Raw genomic sequence first — 18,016 nt, 5'->3', positions numbered from 1 at the left:
GCCATCTAAGAGCTAGGAGTTCAGTTCAAATTAGTTCTCTAATCTTCTGTCACCAAAAGTCAGTTTATCTCCTGTTGTATCTGTTTTATTAATTGCCTTTTGGAGTTTATCATAGCGAGTTTCTCAGCAACTACTTTTGACTATGTATCTAACTTTTTGATGGGTGAAGTTCAGTGAGTTGAATTCAGCATTAAAGCTCTGGATTTCAGTTTCTTCGTCATTTCAGAAAAGACCATGTAGCCCTGTGAGGATTTGCAAATTTTTCTTTGCAACTAGAGGCTAGAGTCATTGTTGAAAGGTATTCTATATACCTGAGCTATAAGTAAAAGTATAAACAAACTGCAGGAGAGTATGACCTGCTGGCTGTAGAGCAGGGGATGCTAACCATGGTTGTGCTAGTTTAACTAGAGCATTTCTATTTGCCCTAGTTTTAGTTTTCAGTTGTGTGTCTGGCACCCATATTAACTTCTCAGTGATGGATGTGTGCCCAATAAAATACAGCTAAAAAGACTAACAATGTGACATGCAGTTTGGTAGGCCTAGTCATTTTCCAAACAGATAGTGAATGATGTCCCGGCTGTACTGAAAACAGCAGTCTTTTTTCCCCATTGACTCTAGTCAGCAGAAATCAACCTCTGCCTAATTAGCATCTGTGAAAGGGTAAAGCTTTTACTGTGTTCAGGTGTGACTGAGACATGCTGTCAAGTATCAAAAGCTAAAGATTCTATTTCATCCTATGTCAAACTATGCTGTCTTTTCCAGACCTGATTCAAAGTTTATTTTAAGGAATCCTAAAGTGCACATTACAATTTGATGCTTCTTTAATTGTCAGAGTCTGGATATGTTGTGTTTTTTGTTATTTTCTTCTTTTAATTTTTGAGTTGTATAAGGCATGCAAACGTTTTCAAAATATGAGTGCATTTGGCTTCAGGCAGCTGTGATCTGGTGTGAATTATAAAATGTTTCTATAAATGTAAGAATGCTTACTGCTCTCTGGCCTGCAGTACAGTGCTTGGGTTTTGTCTCAATGTGATTCAATTCTCGTTTGCTTCATACAGGAGATGGCTGTCCGAGCACTGAAGCAGACGGGTAGCAGAAGTATTGAAGCAGCTCTGGAGTATATCAGTAAGATGAGCTACTTGGATCCTAGAAATGAACAGATAGTACGTGTAATTAAGCAGACCTCACCAGGTAAGTGTTACCTTTTTTTTTTTTTTTTTAATTGGGTTCTTTCTTCCAATAAGCTAGTTTTTGAAGTAGAGTCATTACTGGTGAGTAGTGGATTGACAGCATTCAGCAGTAGTCTTGTTGGAGACAGTGAGGTGAACATGGCTTTGCAAGGTGAGCTGGGCTGGAAGCTGAATACAACTCACCTGCTTTGCAGGGTTTGTCCATGCACATATTTGTAGTCCAGCCTTCTTAAACTGAAAGCCGTTTATCCTTCCACGCAAGTGAGTTAAATCATCTCAAGTTTACTGTAAGGGAAAAGCTTTTGTATAGGGAATTGCTATGGAGTTGTGAGAGAGCTCACTTCCCAGGAATTCATTCATGTTAACATCCTTGCAAGTAAACTGCAAAAATAGCTTGGGCCAAGACAGCAGAAGCTTTTCTGCACATCCCTGCTAGTCTGCTTCAGCTGTTTCATCTATACTACCAAACTGGAGGATTTGGGCCCTGTGTATGCCTCATCAGCAAACATCCCGCCACAGCTGACAAAAGGCCTTACAAGAGTTGTTTCCATTCAGATATTGGCACTTTGAGCACTGCAGAATGCTTTTGATCTGCGACCAGGATACACTCTGGTTTGGATAGTTTGTTACTTTTATCTTCTTTCAGTTTCAAAAATTGTCCAACCAGACAAGTAACCATCCTCTTGATTGGCTGAAAGGATGTTATCACACGCTAGTGTTACATGCTGCGGAGGGGTTAGTGGACTAAAGGTTGAGTGGATTGGAGAGCTGTTTTCAGGGGCCTGTTGCGTTGGCCAAGGAATTTGTTGCGTCAGTGGCAACATTTCGACTTAAAATGTCTGTGTTGGAGTAGTTGAAGCTAACAAATCCACTCGATCGACCTGAATACAGTAGTATAGCTTTCTTAAGTGTGGCCAAAATTGAGTTTACTGAGTGCAACTGATTTCCACACGACAAATTTCTCAGCCACCTCAGCAGCACTTTCCTCCTTGCCTTTTGATCAAATTGACAATCTTCATTGGGAAGGGTGTTAAATTTGGCATAGCTGATAGAGAGGCATGTCTGGAGGTGGGGAAGGCTGAGGAAGAGAAAGCCCATTCAATTAACAAAGAGAAATCCTTGGACAGGAAGGAGATCTTCAGTAAAGCCACTTCTTTCCTGGGGGACCCCAAAGGTAGCCACATATAAGGAAGATGAAAACAGGGAAGGACCTCATTTTCCAGGTGGTCACTTTCAGGAATGGAGCTTCAGATGTGGTGGGAAAAGATGATGGTTCTGTGTAAGGAGCAGCTTTAGCTGCCCTTTCTGTCAGTCTTTGACGTCCTGTTTTATTATTTTGGAAAATTCTGAAAAACTCGTAAGAAAGTATTTCCAAGGGTGTTTGTTACCCTGCAGGATGACCATCTGACAGACAAAGTAGTAGTACAGACCAGTTTGCTATTTGAAGAGTTCTGTCCTAATACATGCACAAATGTGGCCTCAACTAGGCTTTACAGAGAATTTAAAATAACTTTGGCAGAATTACTGATATGTATTTTGCTTTATATTATAAAGGCTTTATTCCTTAAAGTGAAAGAACACACCCAGTCCTAAAGAGCATACATTTCTTCTGAAAAGGTTGAAAAGTCTTTCTAGGCTAACAAAAATGTTGTCTTTCATTTGCATTTGGTTTTGCTTTCTTAACATTACAATGCATGCAGCTGTTTTGAATACTTAACCTTTCAAGCTGAAAATCAACCTTTGCTTTTAGGATACACAGAATGCAAAACTTAAATATCATGTAAGTGATGTTTGCCTGCCTGAGGTGCCACAGATTCATATTGATTTGTTTGATATGGTATTGCTTGTGCTAGGATAGCATAGGTCTTCTCTAGTTCATTAGGAAGCATGTAATGCTACTTGGAAACTTCATTTGCAGATTGAGAATTTAAATCTTCAGGGTTTGAATTCCATATATTGGTGTATAGAAATAGATTTTCAAATTACTCATTTTTGTCCTGCTTTAACCTCAGTAGTAAAGCTAACAAGAGTTTCAGCGTACTGGCAAGACTCAAAACTTATCAGATACTACTGTGTGACAGAGAGTTATGTATAAAAACAGATGATTCCATGAGTATTGTTGATTAATCTTAAGAATACATTCTGATCTAAAACCTTCAGAGGCAAGAGACAGTCATAACAGTTACTGTGTTGGGTGCGAATGTGTAGGGAAAAAAAATCGTCTACAACTACCACATTTGGTATCTTTACAAATCCAGGTATTTCTCCGTCACACCAGAACAGACTTACTGGTATACAAATCTAGGAGGTGGACATTATGCCTCTCTTGACATCAGCAAGATTCCTTGCACAGCTGAAGTAAGTGTCCCCAAATGAGGACAACTACTGCTGCTGCTGCTTTCCTTCATGGCCTCAGATAGGGAAAAGCAAAGTCAGCTTGCCCCTGAGGCTCAGCATGAATCCTACTGATAGAGGTGACAAAGGTCTTATGGCTGCCTCCCACCTGCTGGCCAGAGTAGCCACTTCTTAGGATGCCTTGGGTTGCCTCAGCCTCATCAGTGCATCTCACTGTGTCGCAGCAGGTGAGCTATCGTAAGTGGTGTAATAAGTATAACCTCAGTAAGCACGCCCTTGTGATATCATAGAAGTAAGAGCAGCTGAGTATAGATTTCACTGTGAAGAACACTGATTATTTGTCCAACTTGATTCCGTTTCAAAACATTGCATTGTTTATGAAACTGTCGGTGTGGGGCAGCCTTTTCAATGTGCAGAGATGGTGCATAGACCTGTCTTAATAACGTGCCTGTCCATGTGTGTCTGTATGTAGCAGGGCTTGCGTGTCAAGGCAAGGAGGCACAGCTCTGCTCAAGTGCACAGCATCCGGCCCAGCTGGGACATGCTGTAATGCAAATAATCCAAAAATCTTGCAAGCCAGTGTTCAATCCTGTTAGCTCAGTATGACTATTATTGTAGACCTTGTGAAATCAAGATTTTACAATGAAATTGTTTAGGCATAAATGGGCCAAGTCCTGTCATTTGTGAAAGCTGAAGAACCAGAAGGGAAACAAAATAACGACGGCACTGAGTATCCCCTTGTCTTTAGCACAGCCAGTGCTTTATACACCTGCAGTTTGTCCTCAGATCAAAAAACTGATGAAAAGTGCCATTAACACTTCCAATACAGGAATGCTGGTATCTTGTCTCTGCACATTCTTCAAACTAAGGTTAACATGTTGACACTCTGAAAGGTTTGCCTTCCAAACAGATGGAAGATGAGTAATATGAGGGGATGCTCTATGTCCAACACATTGGAAAGAACACAGGACAACTGTATGATGGTTTTGTTGCAAGTGAAGGAAGGGGAAACAAGGATTTTTGAGGAGAAAGATGGAATTGAGAAATGTAAGCAGATCCCCAACATGAGCAGTGAGCGCACTGTACAGATGTGGACAATGTGGTGACCTAGTAGCTTACAATAATGTTGACTTCAAGTAGTACTGACAGTCCTTCTGGGAGCTATTTTTCTTCTGTTGGTGCTGTACTTAACCCTCTGTTCTGTAGCTTCCTTCTGTCTGCGAGTAATGACTGGTAATACTGGTCCAGCTTTAAAAACCAGGCTATAGTGTAATCTGATGATTTCATAGTTGAGGAATTTGTGCTTCTATTTTCATAATTTGATAGGACTCTCAGATGATTCCTGGCATGAGCAGTGTTGTGGCCTGTAGCTCGTTATCAGTAGTAATACTTGGCACCTATAACTTTAAATGTTCAGAGTGCTTAATTTAGGTTTTGGAAGGTGTTTTTGTAATACATAACTCCCTACACAGTGTGCGTGTGTGTATGTATGTATGTATAGATGGATGAGTAATGCAAAGTAATGGGTTCACCTGAATTGTTTCCTAACATTCTTCTGTGTTCTTTTATAAAGGAAAGGGTATTGTGCCAAATAATGTAACCCGCAGGCCGAGCTTTGAAGGATCAAATGAATCTTTTCCATCCTACCATCAGATCAGTAATGCAGCCTATGAAGGGACAGGCTTTGGAGCAGAAGGTGCAAATATGCTAACTGAAGTTCCAAGGCCATACATGGACTATTTAATCTCTACTTCACAGTCTACAGCTATGAATGCTCCTGTACAGCGACCTTCTGGAGTAGGCACTCACAGCACACCAACAAGCCATCAGCAGAAAACATACCCTGCAAATATTGAGACTTCTGTGATTAATTATCCAGTGGCTAATCACAGTAGTCAAGCCTTGCAGCTGCAGGTGTCCCATGGCTCCAACAGCCAACATTACAGTAGGCAGCACATGATGGTGCAGGGAGAACCTATGGGGTATGGTGTTCAGCGTAGTCCATCTTTCCAGAACAAGATGCAGCAGGAGGGAGGATACAACAATCTCCCAAATAAAGGGGCAGTTGTCCAGAATAATTCAGGTCATGCATTTCAGCAGGCACCGGCAAGCCTGTATATGTCACATTCTCATCATAAACAGACAAGTCCTTCCTCTCATCAAATGCATGTGATATCCAGAGGTCCAGCCTTTGCTAATGACTTTTCAGACAGTCCACCACAAAATCTATTAACGCCATCTAGAAATAGCCTAAACATGGACCTCTATGACATGAATAATCCTCAAGTTCAGCAGTGGCAGGCAGCAACGCCATCACGCCGAGATTCCTTACAAAATCCAGGAATAGAGACATCTCCACGGCAACATGTATCCTTCAGACCCGATGCCACAGTGCCAAGCCGAACAAACTCCTTCAACAGCCACCAGCAACAGCCACAAGTGACAGTGTCTATAAGACAGGTTCCTCCAGGAAAACCTGATCCTTCAATTACTTCTCCAAATACAATAACAGCAGTCACGTCTGCTCATATTCTCCAGCCAGTGAAGAGCATGCGAGTGATGAGACCTGAGCCTCAGACTGCGGTGGGACCTTCCCATCCTGGTTGGTTACCTGCACAGGCACCGGCTGTGGATGGCCTGGAGATAATTGAGCAGCATGTGCCACCTGTTGGAGCAGCTAATGCCTATCAACTAGATGTGGATTACAGTAACCAGGAACTTCGGTGTCCACCACCACCGTATCCCAAGCATTTGTTACTTCCCGGTAACTCTGAGCAGTTTGATGTCAACTGCTTATGCATGGGCGTAGAGCAGACCCTCCGTGTAGTCCCCAATTCAACGTGCAATAAGGCTGAGGAGAACAGTGAGCGAAATGATAAAAGCAGCAAGAACACTAAAGCTGAAAAACCAAGCAAGGATAAAAAGCAGATTCAGACATCTCCGGTGCCAGTGCGAAAGAATGGCAAAGATGAGGAAAAGCGAGAATCCCGAATAAAGAGCTACTCACCTTTTGCCTTCAAGTTCTACATGGAGCAACATGTAGAAAATGTCATAAAGACCTATCAGCAGAAAATTAACAGAAGACTACAATTGGAGCAAGAAATGGCTAAAGTAATTACCTTTATTTTGTCATAATAAAAGCTAATGGGGGTTTAATTGATTATTACTGGTTTTAATCAGTCTAAAAATTTATAAAGGCAGACTCCACTGGAAGTAGTAGGTATCCAACACCCCTATTTTTGCTTAGAAGCATGGATGCAGGTCTGGGAGGCTGTTTGAAAAACCTGAGATGTGAAATAACATATCTTCGTACCAGAAAAGCAGGAAAGTATTAGGTTTGCTTAGGCAGGAACTTAGAAGTCAGTTTTGAGGCTGAGACACCTCTGACAATACTTTGGCAGGTCTTGCAAAACTCTGAGAAATGTTTTCCTGTTGCTCCAGTTTTTCCTTCCTGTTCCATGATAGCCCTGCATTCACCAAAGCCATGGTTCAACTTGGCAGTATATTCACTGTGCCATATTTTCAGATAAGTATGGAATACTTAACTAGAAGTTGTTTGTTGCCCACATGTAAGTAATAATATCATGCAAGTAATCATGTCTTGGCCAGCTTGAGCTGATCTTGGGACCCTTGCTGGAACTTGTTCTAGAAGCAGGTCTCAGGGAGGTGCACTTTGAGTGAGCAAGCTTTTTTCATGCCTAACTGTAGCTCTCAAACCTAAGCTGATTCACTGATGCGGCTGCTTAAAACAAAGCTGCCAAGTTCTGGTGGTTGCTGTGGCAGTTTTGGTTTTAATTTTTAAACGTAGAAGACGGGTTTTTTTCCCAGGCGTGACTAGAATATGACTAGTCTACTTTTGTATTTAAGGATAAACTCTAAGGAAAGCTATTATTAACTCATATTGGATAATAATTAACTACCTGATCTTCCCAAGCACAGTCGATTTCCAGAGTTAATTAATTTGATGTTCATGTTGCTCCAGAAAACTCAGCAGTTTGTTTGTTGAGATTAAAATTAAACCAATATGCTTCTAAAATCTCTTGAAAGGTTGCCATTTTAGTGGCAGTTAATAGTTTCTCCTCACTGCAAATACAGATTGTGTTGCATTGGTTGAATTTTGTGAATATTTTCCTGAGATTGAGATAGGGAGTGATCTCTGGAGAAGTAAAAAAGCAGCTAATTGCATTAGTTCTGTTCTGACTCTTCAGCTTTCCCTCACTTCATAACTCAGAGATAATTCAGCTATAAACAAAAACAACTCCTTCCCCTAGCAACCTCATCGCTGGCTGGAATAACACAGGAGATTTTGGCTAGCTGAACATCACATTGTTCTAGAATTAACCAAGAACACAGCACACTAATTATTTTACCTTAAAACAATAAACACTTCCTTTATTATGGGTTGATGTACTTGCCTTACATTTTAAAAACAGTGTTACTTGTTTCGATTTGGCTGTTACTTTCAGTCTGAAAATTCATCCTACCTGTTTTGCAAGTTTCTGCAGACCTCTTCCATCCTTTATTCATACAGATTTCATTTTTATACTGCAGGGATCTCACTGCATAGTCTGGCTGCCCACATTCATCTTTAAAGACCTAGACTACAGACATGAAATTAAATCCATCTAAGAAGCAGCCCTGTGGGCATATGCTTGGGTCTCTAGGCTGCTAATCAGTCCACTTCAACTCCCTCCACCCTCCTCCCCATTGCCGCTTCTCACCAGGAAATAATCTTCCTCTCAGAGTGCTTCAGTTGATGCCAGTTAATTCAGGATTTTGGAAATGGGATATGCAGAAAGAAAGGGGCATGCTGCAGAGGATGAGTTGTCTGTGTATCCTGGGGATCAGCCCAGGGGTTTCTGCTGGCGGAGGCCACCAGAGGCCGTCAGGAGAGGGACAGGCACTGAAGATGGCAGAGTTAGCAGCATGTAGGCTCTGTCTTGAAAGGTGGGGAAAGTCTGGTTCAATACTGCTGCTTCTCTCTTTTTCAGGAGGTCTCTCCCCACAGCCATATGAAACGTTGCTTACAGTTACTTGGCAGCTCTCTGGGGATGGGAGGTAGACAAGCCAGCTTTTTTACAGCTTAGGCGCGCAGGGAAAATAATACATTTAGAGGGGAAGTAGCACCAGGGTCTGGGCTGCAGGGGCTGAGGAGAGGCCAGACCTGAGGGTTATATGCATATATTTTGGGAGTGAAAAGGGAGAAGTTTATAGAACAGGTGGTCAGGAGATCTGCAGACCTCAAGAGTAGAGGCTGTATATAGCAGAGGAAGAAAAACAGTTTTGAAAGAAGATGGTTCCCAAGGTACTTGAGAATATGTAGGTCAAAACAAGCTTCTTAATTACAACACAAAAACCAACAGACCAAGAATCAAACAGTCAAACAGCACTCGGGGTAGGAACTGTTAACGTGAGTTCCCCTGGAAAACCGTTCATGAACAAATGGACTGCTGCATCTAGGTTTATGTTTCAGTTTAAGTTAAGCTGTACTGCAGTACGCATACATATAGTGGAGTGCAGTGGCAAAAGGGATATTTGAAAGGTGTAAACCAAATCCCATGATCAGGTTTGTGATATTGTGTTCTCCTCTCTGACAGTATTGCCCCATGTCTGTTCATTCAGTCAAATGAGAAAGGCAGACCAATCTCATATATGGCAAATTCAGGTAACAGGTTTGGGCACAGTGAATTTGCCAGTATTTCAGAAATACCTCAACAGACAGACGAGATAGCTCTCACGAATATGTGTTTTCTGATTCTTGGTTAATTTTTCTCAGAAATGCATTTTGGGAATGCTCATTTATTGTTCTCTTGCTATGAATGTAACAGTACTAGCTCTTGTGGTTTGCTTTCCTTTGTAAAGGCTGGCCTTTGTGAAGCAGAACAGGAACAAATGAGGAAGATTCTCTACCAGAAGGAATCCAACTATAACAGACTCAAAAGAGCCAAAATGGACAAATCTATGTTTGTGAAAATCAAGACTCTGGGTATTGGTGCATTTGGAGAAGTATGCCTGGCCTGCAAAGTAGATACCCATGCCCTGTATGCCATGAAGACTCTGCGAAAGAAAGATGTGCTAAACCGGAACCAGGTGGCTCATGTCAAAGCGGAGAGGGACATACTTGCTGAGGCAGACAATGAATGGGTGGTTAAACTATATTATTCCTTCCAAGATAAAGACAACTTGTACTTTGTGATGGACTACATCCCTGGTGGGGATATGATGAGTCTACTGATTCGGATGGAGGTCTTCCCAGAGCGTCTGGCTAGATTTTATATTGCAGAGCTCACTTTGGCTATAGAGAGTGTGCACAAAATGGGATTTATTCATCGAGACATCAAGCCTGACAATATTCTGATAGACCTCGATGGGCATATCAAACTGACTGACTTTGGACTGTGCACTGGATTCAGATGGACTCACAATTCAAAATACTATCAGAAAGGTAGTGTTCTTAGACTTTATTTGTGATGGTATTGCATTTCTTACTTTGAAACAAACATGTACCTCTTGGCAGAAATGCCGCTTCAGAAGACAGAGGTGGTGTGTACACTGACAAACAAAGACTATACGATGTGTGTGTCTCTCTCAGACTCATTCACTTAGTTTGTTTCCAGTCCTTTGTTTCCAATACTGTTCGATTCCTGATCAGTAATATGGCTAACCACTGCAGTAGCAGCAATTTTTCAGGTTGTACTTGTTTGGAAGGTTTATTTTGATGGTGAAATAATTTAATTGCAGATTTGAAGTAGTCCACACGCTTTCTTCTGTGTGTGCTGTTGAGGAGTATTGGCATCTATTGGCAAAAAGGTCATAAGCAATTGATATACTTAACCTAAATATACTCCATTGTTCTGTATCTCCCATATGGGAGCATGCTTCCTTGTGCTGAGACAGAGATATTTTGCTTGCTTTGGAAAACCAATTGTGAAGGGGAGGGCAGAAGGAAATGCCTTGGGTTTAAAGTTCAAATGCTGTTCTTCAGTGAGAGTAGAAGATGGCACAACTAGAGCTAGATAAATGCTTTTCTCTTTGTGTGCTGTTTTATGACCATGAATGTAAACTTTCTCTCCCGTTTGAAAGGGAGCCATATCAGACAGGACAGCATGGAGCCCAGTGATCTTTGGGATGATGTGTCCAATTGTAGATGTGGAGATAGGCTGAAGACGTTGGAACAAAGAGCTAAGAAGCAGCATCAGAGATGTCTAGCCCACTCCTTAGTTGGAACCCCAAATTATATTGCTCCTGAAGTCCTACTTCGTAAAGGTAGATAACCTGTATGTTTTTCCTGTTTAAGTGAACATTGATGCTTTGAAAAACTTCTTTTTTCCTTTTTTTCCTTAAATACGCTTGCTGCTTTCGAAGATTGTCATTCTGAAGGCCACAGGCACTTAGCTCAGATTAAGGAGAATGAATTTCTCTACATACTCCACCCTTTAGCATCACATTGCTGTCATTGATGGTGGTCGTACTTTGTGTATCTGTTTATATCTACACTCTGAGGCCTTTGAATGTGACTGCTAATAAATGTGTCAGATGATGTTGGCAGTGGTATTTTTCAAGTATAAAGTAGGTTATTTGTACTCATGGAGTACAACTATGACCACTAGCAAGTTTACATAGACCAGTGAGTAGCCAGCTGATGGTTCTGAATCACTGATTCAGGCAGGCCTCTTAAATATGAATGATGTAAACTTGTGGAAACAGGTCCTCCAGAGTTCCAGCCAGAATCTTGGGGAAACCCAACAAAAAGTCTTCCACAATTTATGCTGGACACCCGGCATTCAAAAGCTCGTCTTGAGGTATTTTGACAGTGCTCAGTGGCTATCCATGCAGAACAGACATGGTCACTGTAGTAAGGAGATTAGATGTTCAAAGTTGTCTTGCAAGCCAGATCCTAAGCCTGATCTTTCTCAAGCTGAGAGATTTCCCATTGAACCCTACATCTTCCAATGACACAAATCTCTATTGCTTTGAATTCAGTGTTTAAATCCTCCATTCCTTTTTGGAGATCTCAAACATACACCTTATTTGTCTTGTCACAGCAATTAAGTGATTGAAACTGTTCCTCTGCTTGGAACTTCCTCAGAAAGTGATGTGTGGCTTTCTTCTGTTTCTAGAGCGTGCTGTGTCTTTCAGCAGCTTTACAAACTTTCAGCAACTTTCAAACTCCACTGAACCTGGGGGGGACATCAGGTGCCAAACCTTTTTGTTACTGTTTGAGGTCAAATTTGTGCTGTGTAGTGATGTAGTTGTGGAACAGGGCACAAAAAAACCTGTAACTCCTAATCGTATGACTTCACCACTTACTTTTGTTGAGAACTACATTTCTTCAGAAAGATTCCCAGACAAGAGGATTAGATCTTTACTAGATTCTACTAAAATAGAGTTTAGGTCAGCAAGCAGAAGCGACTTTATGATGAAGCTAGATTGGGAGTCCTTTATTTTTAGGTTACAAATTGTTTGTCTAGAACAGGCAGAAATCTGTGCTGTATGTTTTGATACTTAATTGCAAGTATCTCTATACACATTCTCCTTGGCTGGTGGAGGACAACCTTTTCACTTGCCTTTCAGGATACACTCAGCTTTGTGACTGGTGGAGTGTTGGTGTGATCCTTTTTGAGATGTTAGTGGGACAGCCTCCTTTTCTGGCTCCTACACCCACAGAAACCCAACTGAAGGTAAGTTGAAGCAAAATTCCAATCTGTGGTAGCAAAATGTTAACCTTTTCCCTTCTCCATGCACAGACCTATCCCCTTTGGTAAATCCTTTGCCAGTCAGTGAAGAAGGTACTGAGTATCAGACCAGGACTGACTTGTCCAACTGCATAGTTTTATAAGTCTTCTCAGCACCATTCTGATTTCTTAAGCACGAGTTCATCCATCTAAATTCCTTAGAGTACCTATCAGATTTGAGTAAGCTGATATGCCAGTGATAATTACAGTTGGCAATGTGTTTCAAAGTCAAGCAGTGAGTGGTTTTTTTATTAGAAAGGATGTATCTCATGACCACTTTTCCTCATTTACATTTTGGAGCCAAAATGAAACAATTCCTTGAAGTCATTCCATGAAGTCATGTGTAAACTGATTGTGTTCTCAAATCTGACTATGGGACCATTCAGGAAGGAATTTTCTTTTTTCAAAAAACAGAATTGCTCCTTTTATCTGCTCTCCGAGAATGTTTCTTGGTTCGTTAAAGTTATTATTAATAGCTGATGCAATCTGATCATTGGGTTCTTGAACCTCTAAAGTAAATATGCAGATTGTGAGTTGACTAGTTCTGTGTATATTTCTGTACAGTTAATGTTGACAATCAGAAGTATTCTGTTTCCAGGATCAGAAGGTGTTTAATACCTTTCTTACCTCCAGGTGATAAATTGGGAAAGCACACTGCACATTCCCTCACAGATCAAGCTAAGCCCTGAGGCAAGTGATCTCATCACAAAGCTCTGCTGTGCTGCTGAGGACAGGCTCGGAAGAAATGGAGCAGATGATATTAAGGCCCATTCTTTCTTTCACTCTATGGATTTCTCTACTGATATCCGTAGGCAGCCAGCTCCCTATGTTCCAAAGATCAGCCATCCCATGGACACTTCAAATTTTGATCCAGTTGAAGAAGAAAGTCCTTGGAACGATGCTAGCGGTGACAGTACCAGGACGTGGGATCCACTAGCCTCTTCCAATAGCAAACACACAGAACATGCTTTTTACGAGTTTACTTTCCGAAGGTTCTTTGATGACAATGGGTATCCGTTCAGGTATCCCAAACCTTCTGGCATGGAAGTTGGCCAGTCTGAGAAATCTGATGTAGAAGACAAAGGTGTGGTGGATCAGACTGGAGCTTGTCAGCCTGTATATGTGTAAATTATTGTATAGAGTACTCCAGGTAAGACTAATCTAAATCCAGTAGGGCCTTTAACTGATCCTTTAGGAGCTGATCCTGCAGTGCTTGTTAAGGTGTAACTTCAGCTGAGGTTGAAGGCATCCTGGGGAGTCAGAAGCTTGGAGGATCAGGTCCTAAAAATGGCACTCTTGAAAGTTCAGGTCAGTTTTACTGTAAATAACTTTGTTGATAATTACACTTGAAATCCTGGTCTTCACCAAAATCTGCAAGGCCAGAAGTCTGTCATTTCTAGGCCTATTTTTATTTGAGGTCAGCATCCCCCTACTCAGATTAACATTTACAGTCTTCTGCAACTGTCAGCGTTATTTTTTAAATGAATAAAGAGCACTTATATTTTGTTTATAGCGGGGGGGGGGTGTCCTACTAAATTATAGGGATTAACTTTGACAAATCGTGCTGCTGTTCTTCTTTTCTACATTTTTATTTTATCCATAGCACTTATTTCACATTTAGGAAGATGCGTAAAGCTGAAGAACATGTGATGAAAGGTCTCAGTGCAATAATGTAAGAAAGAAAAAAGAAAAATGAAAAAAAGAAAAATGCTCTCTAATTTTCTAAATTTACTGATGCCATTGTATTCGCACCATGATTTTTGTTTATTATATGTATTTTCCACATTTCAAAATTGTGACATAAAGCTGCTTTATTTCCTTCTGCTTATTGGAGTATAATAGAAAGTGTGAGCAAGTGACAATTTGGGTGTGATTTCATTGTCTAGTGTGTGAAGAATGTTGCATGAGCAGTGTTTTTCTATTTGAAATGGCCTTTTCTTGCCATTCACAGGCAGGTCCTGTGGATCCGTTTTTACTGAAGGTCTAAAATTAGACCATTTTAAACCGTGTGTTGATAATGTATTGTGTGGATGGTTTCCTCTTATGATTGTATCCAATATTAATTTTGTAAAACAGATTGCAAAGGTTATAAGTGAATAGTGATTTTGTGGTCTGATGTAATAGATCATTTTAGTAAACACATATCATCAGCACACACGTTTCCCCACAAAGGATCACTAGCAAGACCAATATTACAAAGCTGGGTTGTGGCAACAGCCTAGATTGGGCTGATTCACATAGCGTGCAGCACGGTGTTCGTGGTTTAATACTAGCAGTAATGCAGAGCACCAGTACTAACAGATGTAGCTCAACGTCTTCAAAAGAGAATGTCGAATGCTGTTCTCCCGTAACACATCGAGATCCCAGGTGCGATGAGGCTGATGTTGAGGGCGTGCATCTCCACAGATGTCTATGGAACCTGGAGGTACGTGGCTTTTCCAGACGTCAGATCCCTACACATGGCTGTATATCTGTTTAGGTTCTTAATGTTTCAGGCACTGACATCTGAAAATGTTGGCATTGTGCATACGTCATTCTGTCCTGTTGTCTATAGGTAAAAATGTTGCTGTGATGGAGCACAATAGTCCTTCATTTCTGTCAAATTATAGGCATACTTTGAAATATCAATTCTTAACTATGTTAAAATACACATTTTTCTTATATGTATAAGTGAGAATTATTCAAGGCGATATCAGAATACTAAAGGTAATTAAGCCATACATATTTGCATATATATTATATATAACTAAATAAGTAAACACACACAAAAATCCTTAATTCAGATTAGTGTAACAGTCCTGTTTAAAGTGATTGATGTAATAACATTTGAGGAAAACACTCCTTTAATGTGTTTTTGCTTTATTTTATTTTTAAATCTGGAGCTTCATTATTTTTTCCGTATATTATTCCACATATTATTCCTTAATGTTTTAGCATATCCTATCCTATCCATTGTTTAGATATCTAAGCAACAACATATAAATTCATCAGCCTAAACTAAACAAAAATGATTGTGTATTTGTTTACATTTGTATGAAAGGAGTGTTCTGAGGTATGCAGTGCTTGTGTTGTGACAGTTCATGTAAGATTCAGTATTACTGCTTTTTTTTATATAGTAATGCCATTTTTTGTTATTTACATCTATCTGACATTCTTTCATGTGGTAGGTTCTTTCTCAGGAACTCAATTTAACTGTTATTTATTGATATATCATTGCCTTTGAAAGCTTCTACTGGCACAATTTATTAAAAATCTGAATGAAAATCTAAAATGCATTATGTGTTCTTGAAAAGGATAATTTCTGCCTATTTTAAGGCAGAACTTTTAATGGGTTTGGTTTTGTAACATTAGCGATGGGTTTGAGCTACAAACATGAACTTCAAATCTCACCTCTCCGTCAGCGTTTGACGTAGGATCTCTGGGTACCTTAAGACCGTTTCTTCTGTCATCGTGGCCCTTGGCAATAAGGGGCAGGGTTCCAAGGTAAAATTTGCTTTGGTGTGACCAGGTCAGTAGGCAGCATAAAATTTATAAAATTTTAAAAAAGAGTCCTTTTCTCTGCAGCAGTGGCTCTGCCTGGGCAGCCACAACCAGTGTGCTTGCCCCCTCTGGCTGTTGCCTCTGTTGTGTTTCTAAAATGTAAATAATTCACCTGCAAATACAGAATCTTTGCAACTAAGCAAAAACAAGAGAAACTAGCCCAGAAGGAAACAGGTGCTTCCACAGTGAATATATTACTCATGTAACATCTATGCTGCAGGGAACAGAAGCCAACTCACATTTCACCTAAGGAAGGACTGTTACGAAAAACAAATCTTTTGAGTTTATCCAGCGCTGTCTCTATAAGGCTCACATCCTTTGCAGACACTTCAGGGGTAAACAGAAACTTGGAGTGAATTTTATGAAATTTGAACAAGTAAACAGCGTGCCATATATTGGGATTGGCTCAAACCATTCTCAGTTCTGCTAAACTTCTTGCAAAAAGCATCTAATATCTTCTTTGAAGAAGTTACTTAAATTCAGTGTTTATATATTAAAAACCCCCACATCTTTCTTTAAAAAAAAACAACACAAAGAAATCCCTCAAATGTATTTATTCCTGACTGAAAGTAAAGAGTTTGCTAATTCTGAATTAGTGTTCTTGATTAAGGCCACAGGTGACATTTGAGATGCCATCCTAACTTTACCAAGTCAAGGAAGGTTGAACCTGCTGCTGATCTCAGCAAGACAGGAATTTCATTCCCGGGTTTCAGCACAGACACGTACGCGCAGTTAACACCACCTGCACTGTGTACAGAAGTGTAAATAATTGCCTCAAAAAATGTAAGTAATTGCTGTTTCCAGAATGGGAACTTTGTAACGCAAGGGTGCCGGTGGCACAGGAGCAGAAAAGGCCTCCGCAGCCTTTCATACCTGTACTCTTCAGTCTGGCCAGATTTGCCAAGAAGCAGCAACAATTCTTGATAAGAAAATGATGCCTAGTTGGATGCAAAAGAGCTAGCAGCAGGAGTTATAACCAGGTACCTAGCCTGAATAACATGAAAGCTAAATGAGGGAGAGAAGCATTTGACTTTTAAATGGAAATGGAAGAATGAGGTGAACTATGCAGGAGGCAGGCGATAGCCTGTAAGTTGATGGAAAATCAGTCTCATAAACACAAGAAAATTCTGTTCCTTCCCCTGTAATTTTTAAGGTATGAAATAACTGCCTTAAAAGCTGTCCTAGAGAAACTGTAATGAGAAGAGGAATTTAGAACATATAATTTGTTTCTGTCCCAAAATGTAGAAACATAGGCAGAAAATGGCAACTGTTACTAAAATTATTATTGAAATTAAAAATATTAAATCTTTCCCACAGGAAATAATCTCAGAAATAGATAATGTAGAAATAGCAACTGTTAAAACACACCAAAAAAAGTGTAAAAATGTTTTTCCTGGCAGAGAAATCTGCTGCAGCAAGAACATGGAAGTTGTGCTTTCCTCTGGTTTCTGTTCTGAACAGTGAATGAGGAGTGAGTAACATTTAGTAAAAATGGAGTCCTGGGCTCATTCTTATCAAAATAACCAGGATCTGATCCATAAAGCTGTGGTCACCTTCTGCAAATGCCACAGCAGCTCCAAGCCCTGCAGAAGAAGCTGGAGCTTGTGACATGAACAACTGAAATTTCAATGGACTGAGGGGTGTACTGACTTAGCTCTCATGGCTTGGAAGGTGCCTTTACTTCAGTTCTGAGAGACGAAAAATAGCTATGCCAGCGTCTGTTAATTTTTAGATATGTGAAGAAAACGGGGCTGCTTGAAGCAGGCTTTGTGTGATCTTAAGTATCTATTAAACTTCAGTAGGGCTCAAAAAATAGCAGGGTGTAAGGCACGCCTCATTTCCTGGTCTTGGTCCTGGGATCCCCACGACCCAGGAAGTCCCCAGACACTTGGCCCCCTTGGCTGTCGTAGGAGAAGAGGGAATTGAATGCACAAGGGGTACACCTGGGTGAGGGGAAATCGCTTATCGTGTTAGATCATGAGTGGCAGCCAGGAAAAAGACTTTAAAGATGGTCCAGCCTTGCTGCAGCATGCAACAGTTACCCCACGGGGGTGCGTGTGTGGAGGAGAACATTTATGCTGGCACCTCCTGTTTGTCTTCTACTTTTGGGGAGCACACAGCACACAACGCCCGCCTCGAGGAGTCCTGCTGGGCAGGAGGGAGGCCTGCACAGCTTTGGGCCATGCCGTAACAGGG

General features: G+C 40.7%; 1 protein-coding gene across 1 annotated transcript in view; it reads left to right on the top strand.

Moving 5' to 3' along the window:
- The window catches only part of LATS2 (large tumor suppressor kinase 2), a 49,273-nt gene extending 33,722 nt beyond the window's left edge, over window positions 1-15,551 (top strand). The window contains exons 3-8 of the mRNA XM_037376426.1: window positions 1,059-1,191; window positions 5,119-6,656; window positions 9,408-9,990; window positions 10,629-10,811; window positions 12,120-12,226; window positions 12,914-15,551. Coding sequence (XP_037232323.1) covers window positions 1,059-1,191; window positions 5,119-6,656; window positions 9,408-9,990; window positions 10,629-10,811; window positions 12,120-12,226; window positions 12,914-13,408 — 3,039 coding nt within the window. The 3' untranslated portion in view covers window positions 13,409-15,551. The remainder of the gene's footprint in view (window positions 1-1,058; window positions 1,192-5,118; window positions 6,657-9,407; window positions 9,991-10,628; window positions 10,812-12,119; window positions 12,227-12,913) is intronic.
- Window positions 15,552-18,016: the final 2,465 nt, after the last annotated feature.

The sequence above is a fragment of the Falco rusticolus genome, chromosome 2 (assembly GCF_015220075.1).
Source record: "Falco rusticolus isolate bFalRus1 chromosome 2, bFalRus1.pri, whole genome shotgun sequence".
In the NCBI taxonomy this organism is placed as follows: domain Eukaryota; kingdom Metazoa; phylum Chordata; class Aves; order Falconiformes; family Falconidae; genus Falco; species Falco rusticolus.
The sequence above is the reverse complement of the archived record's forward strand: the minus strand, read 5'-3'. Positions and strand labels throughout refer to the sequence as shown.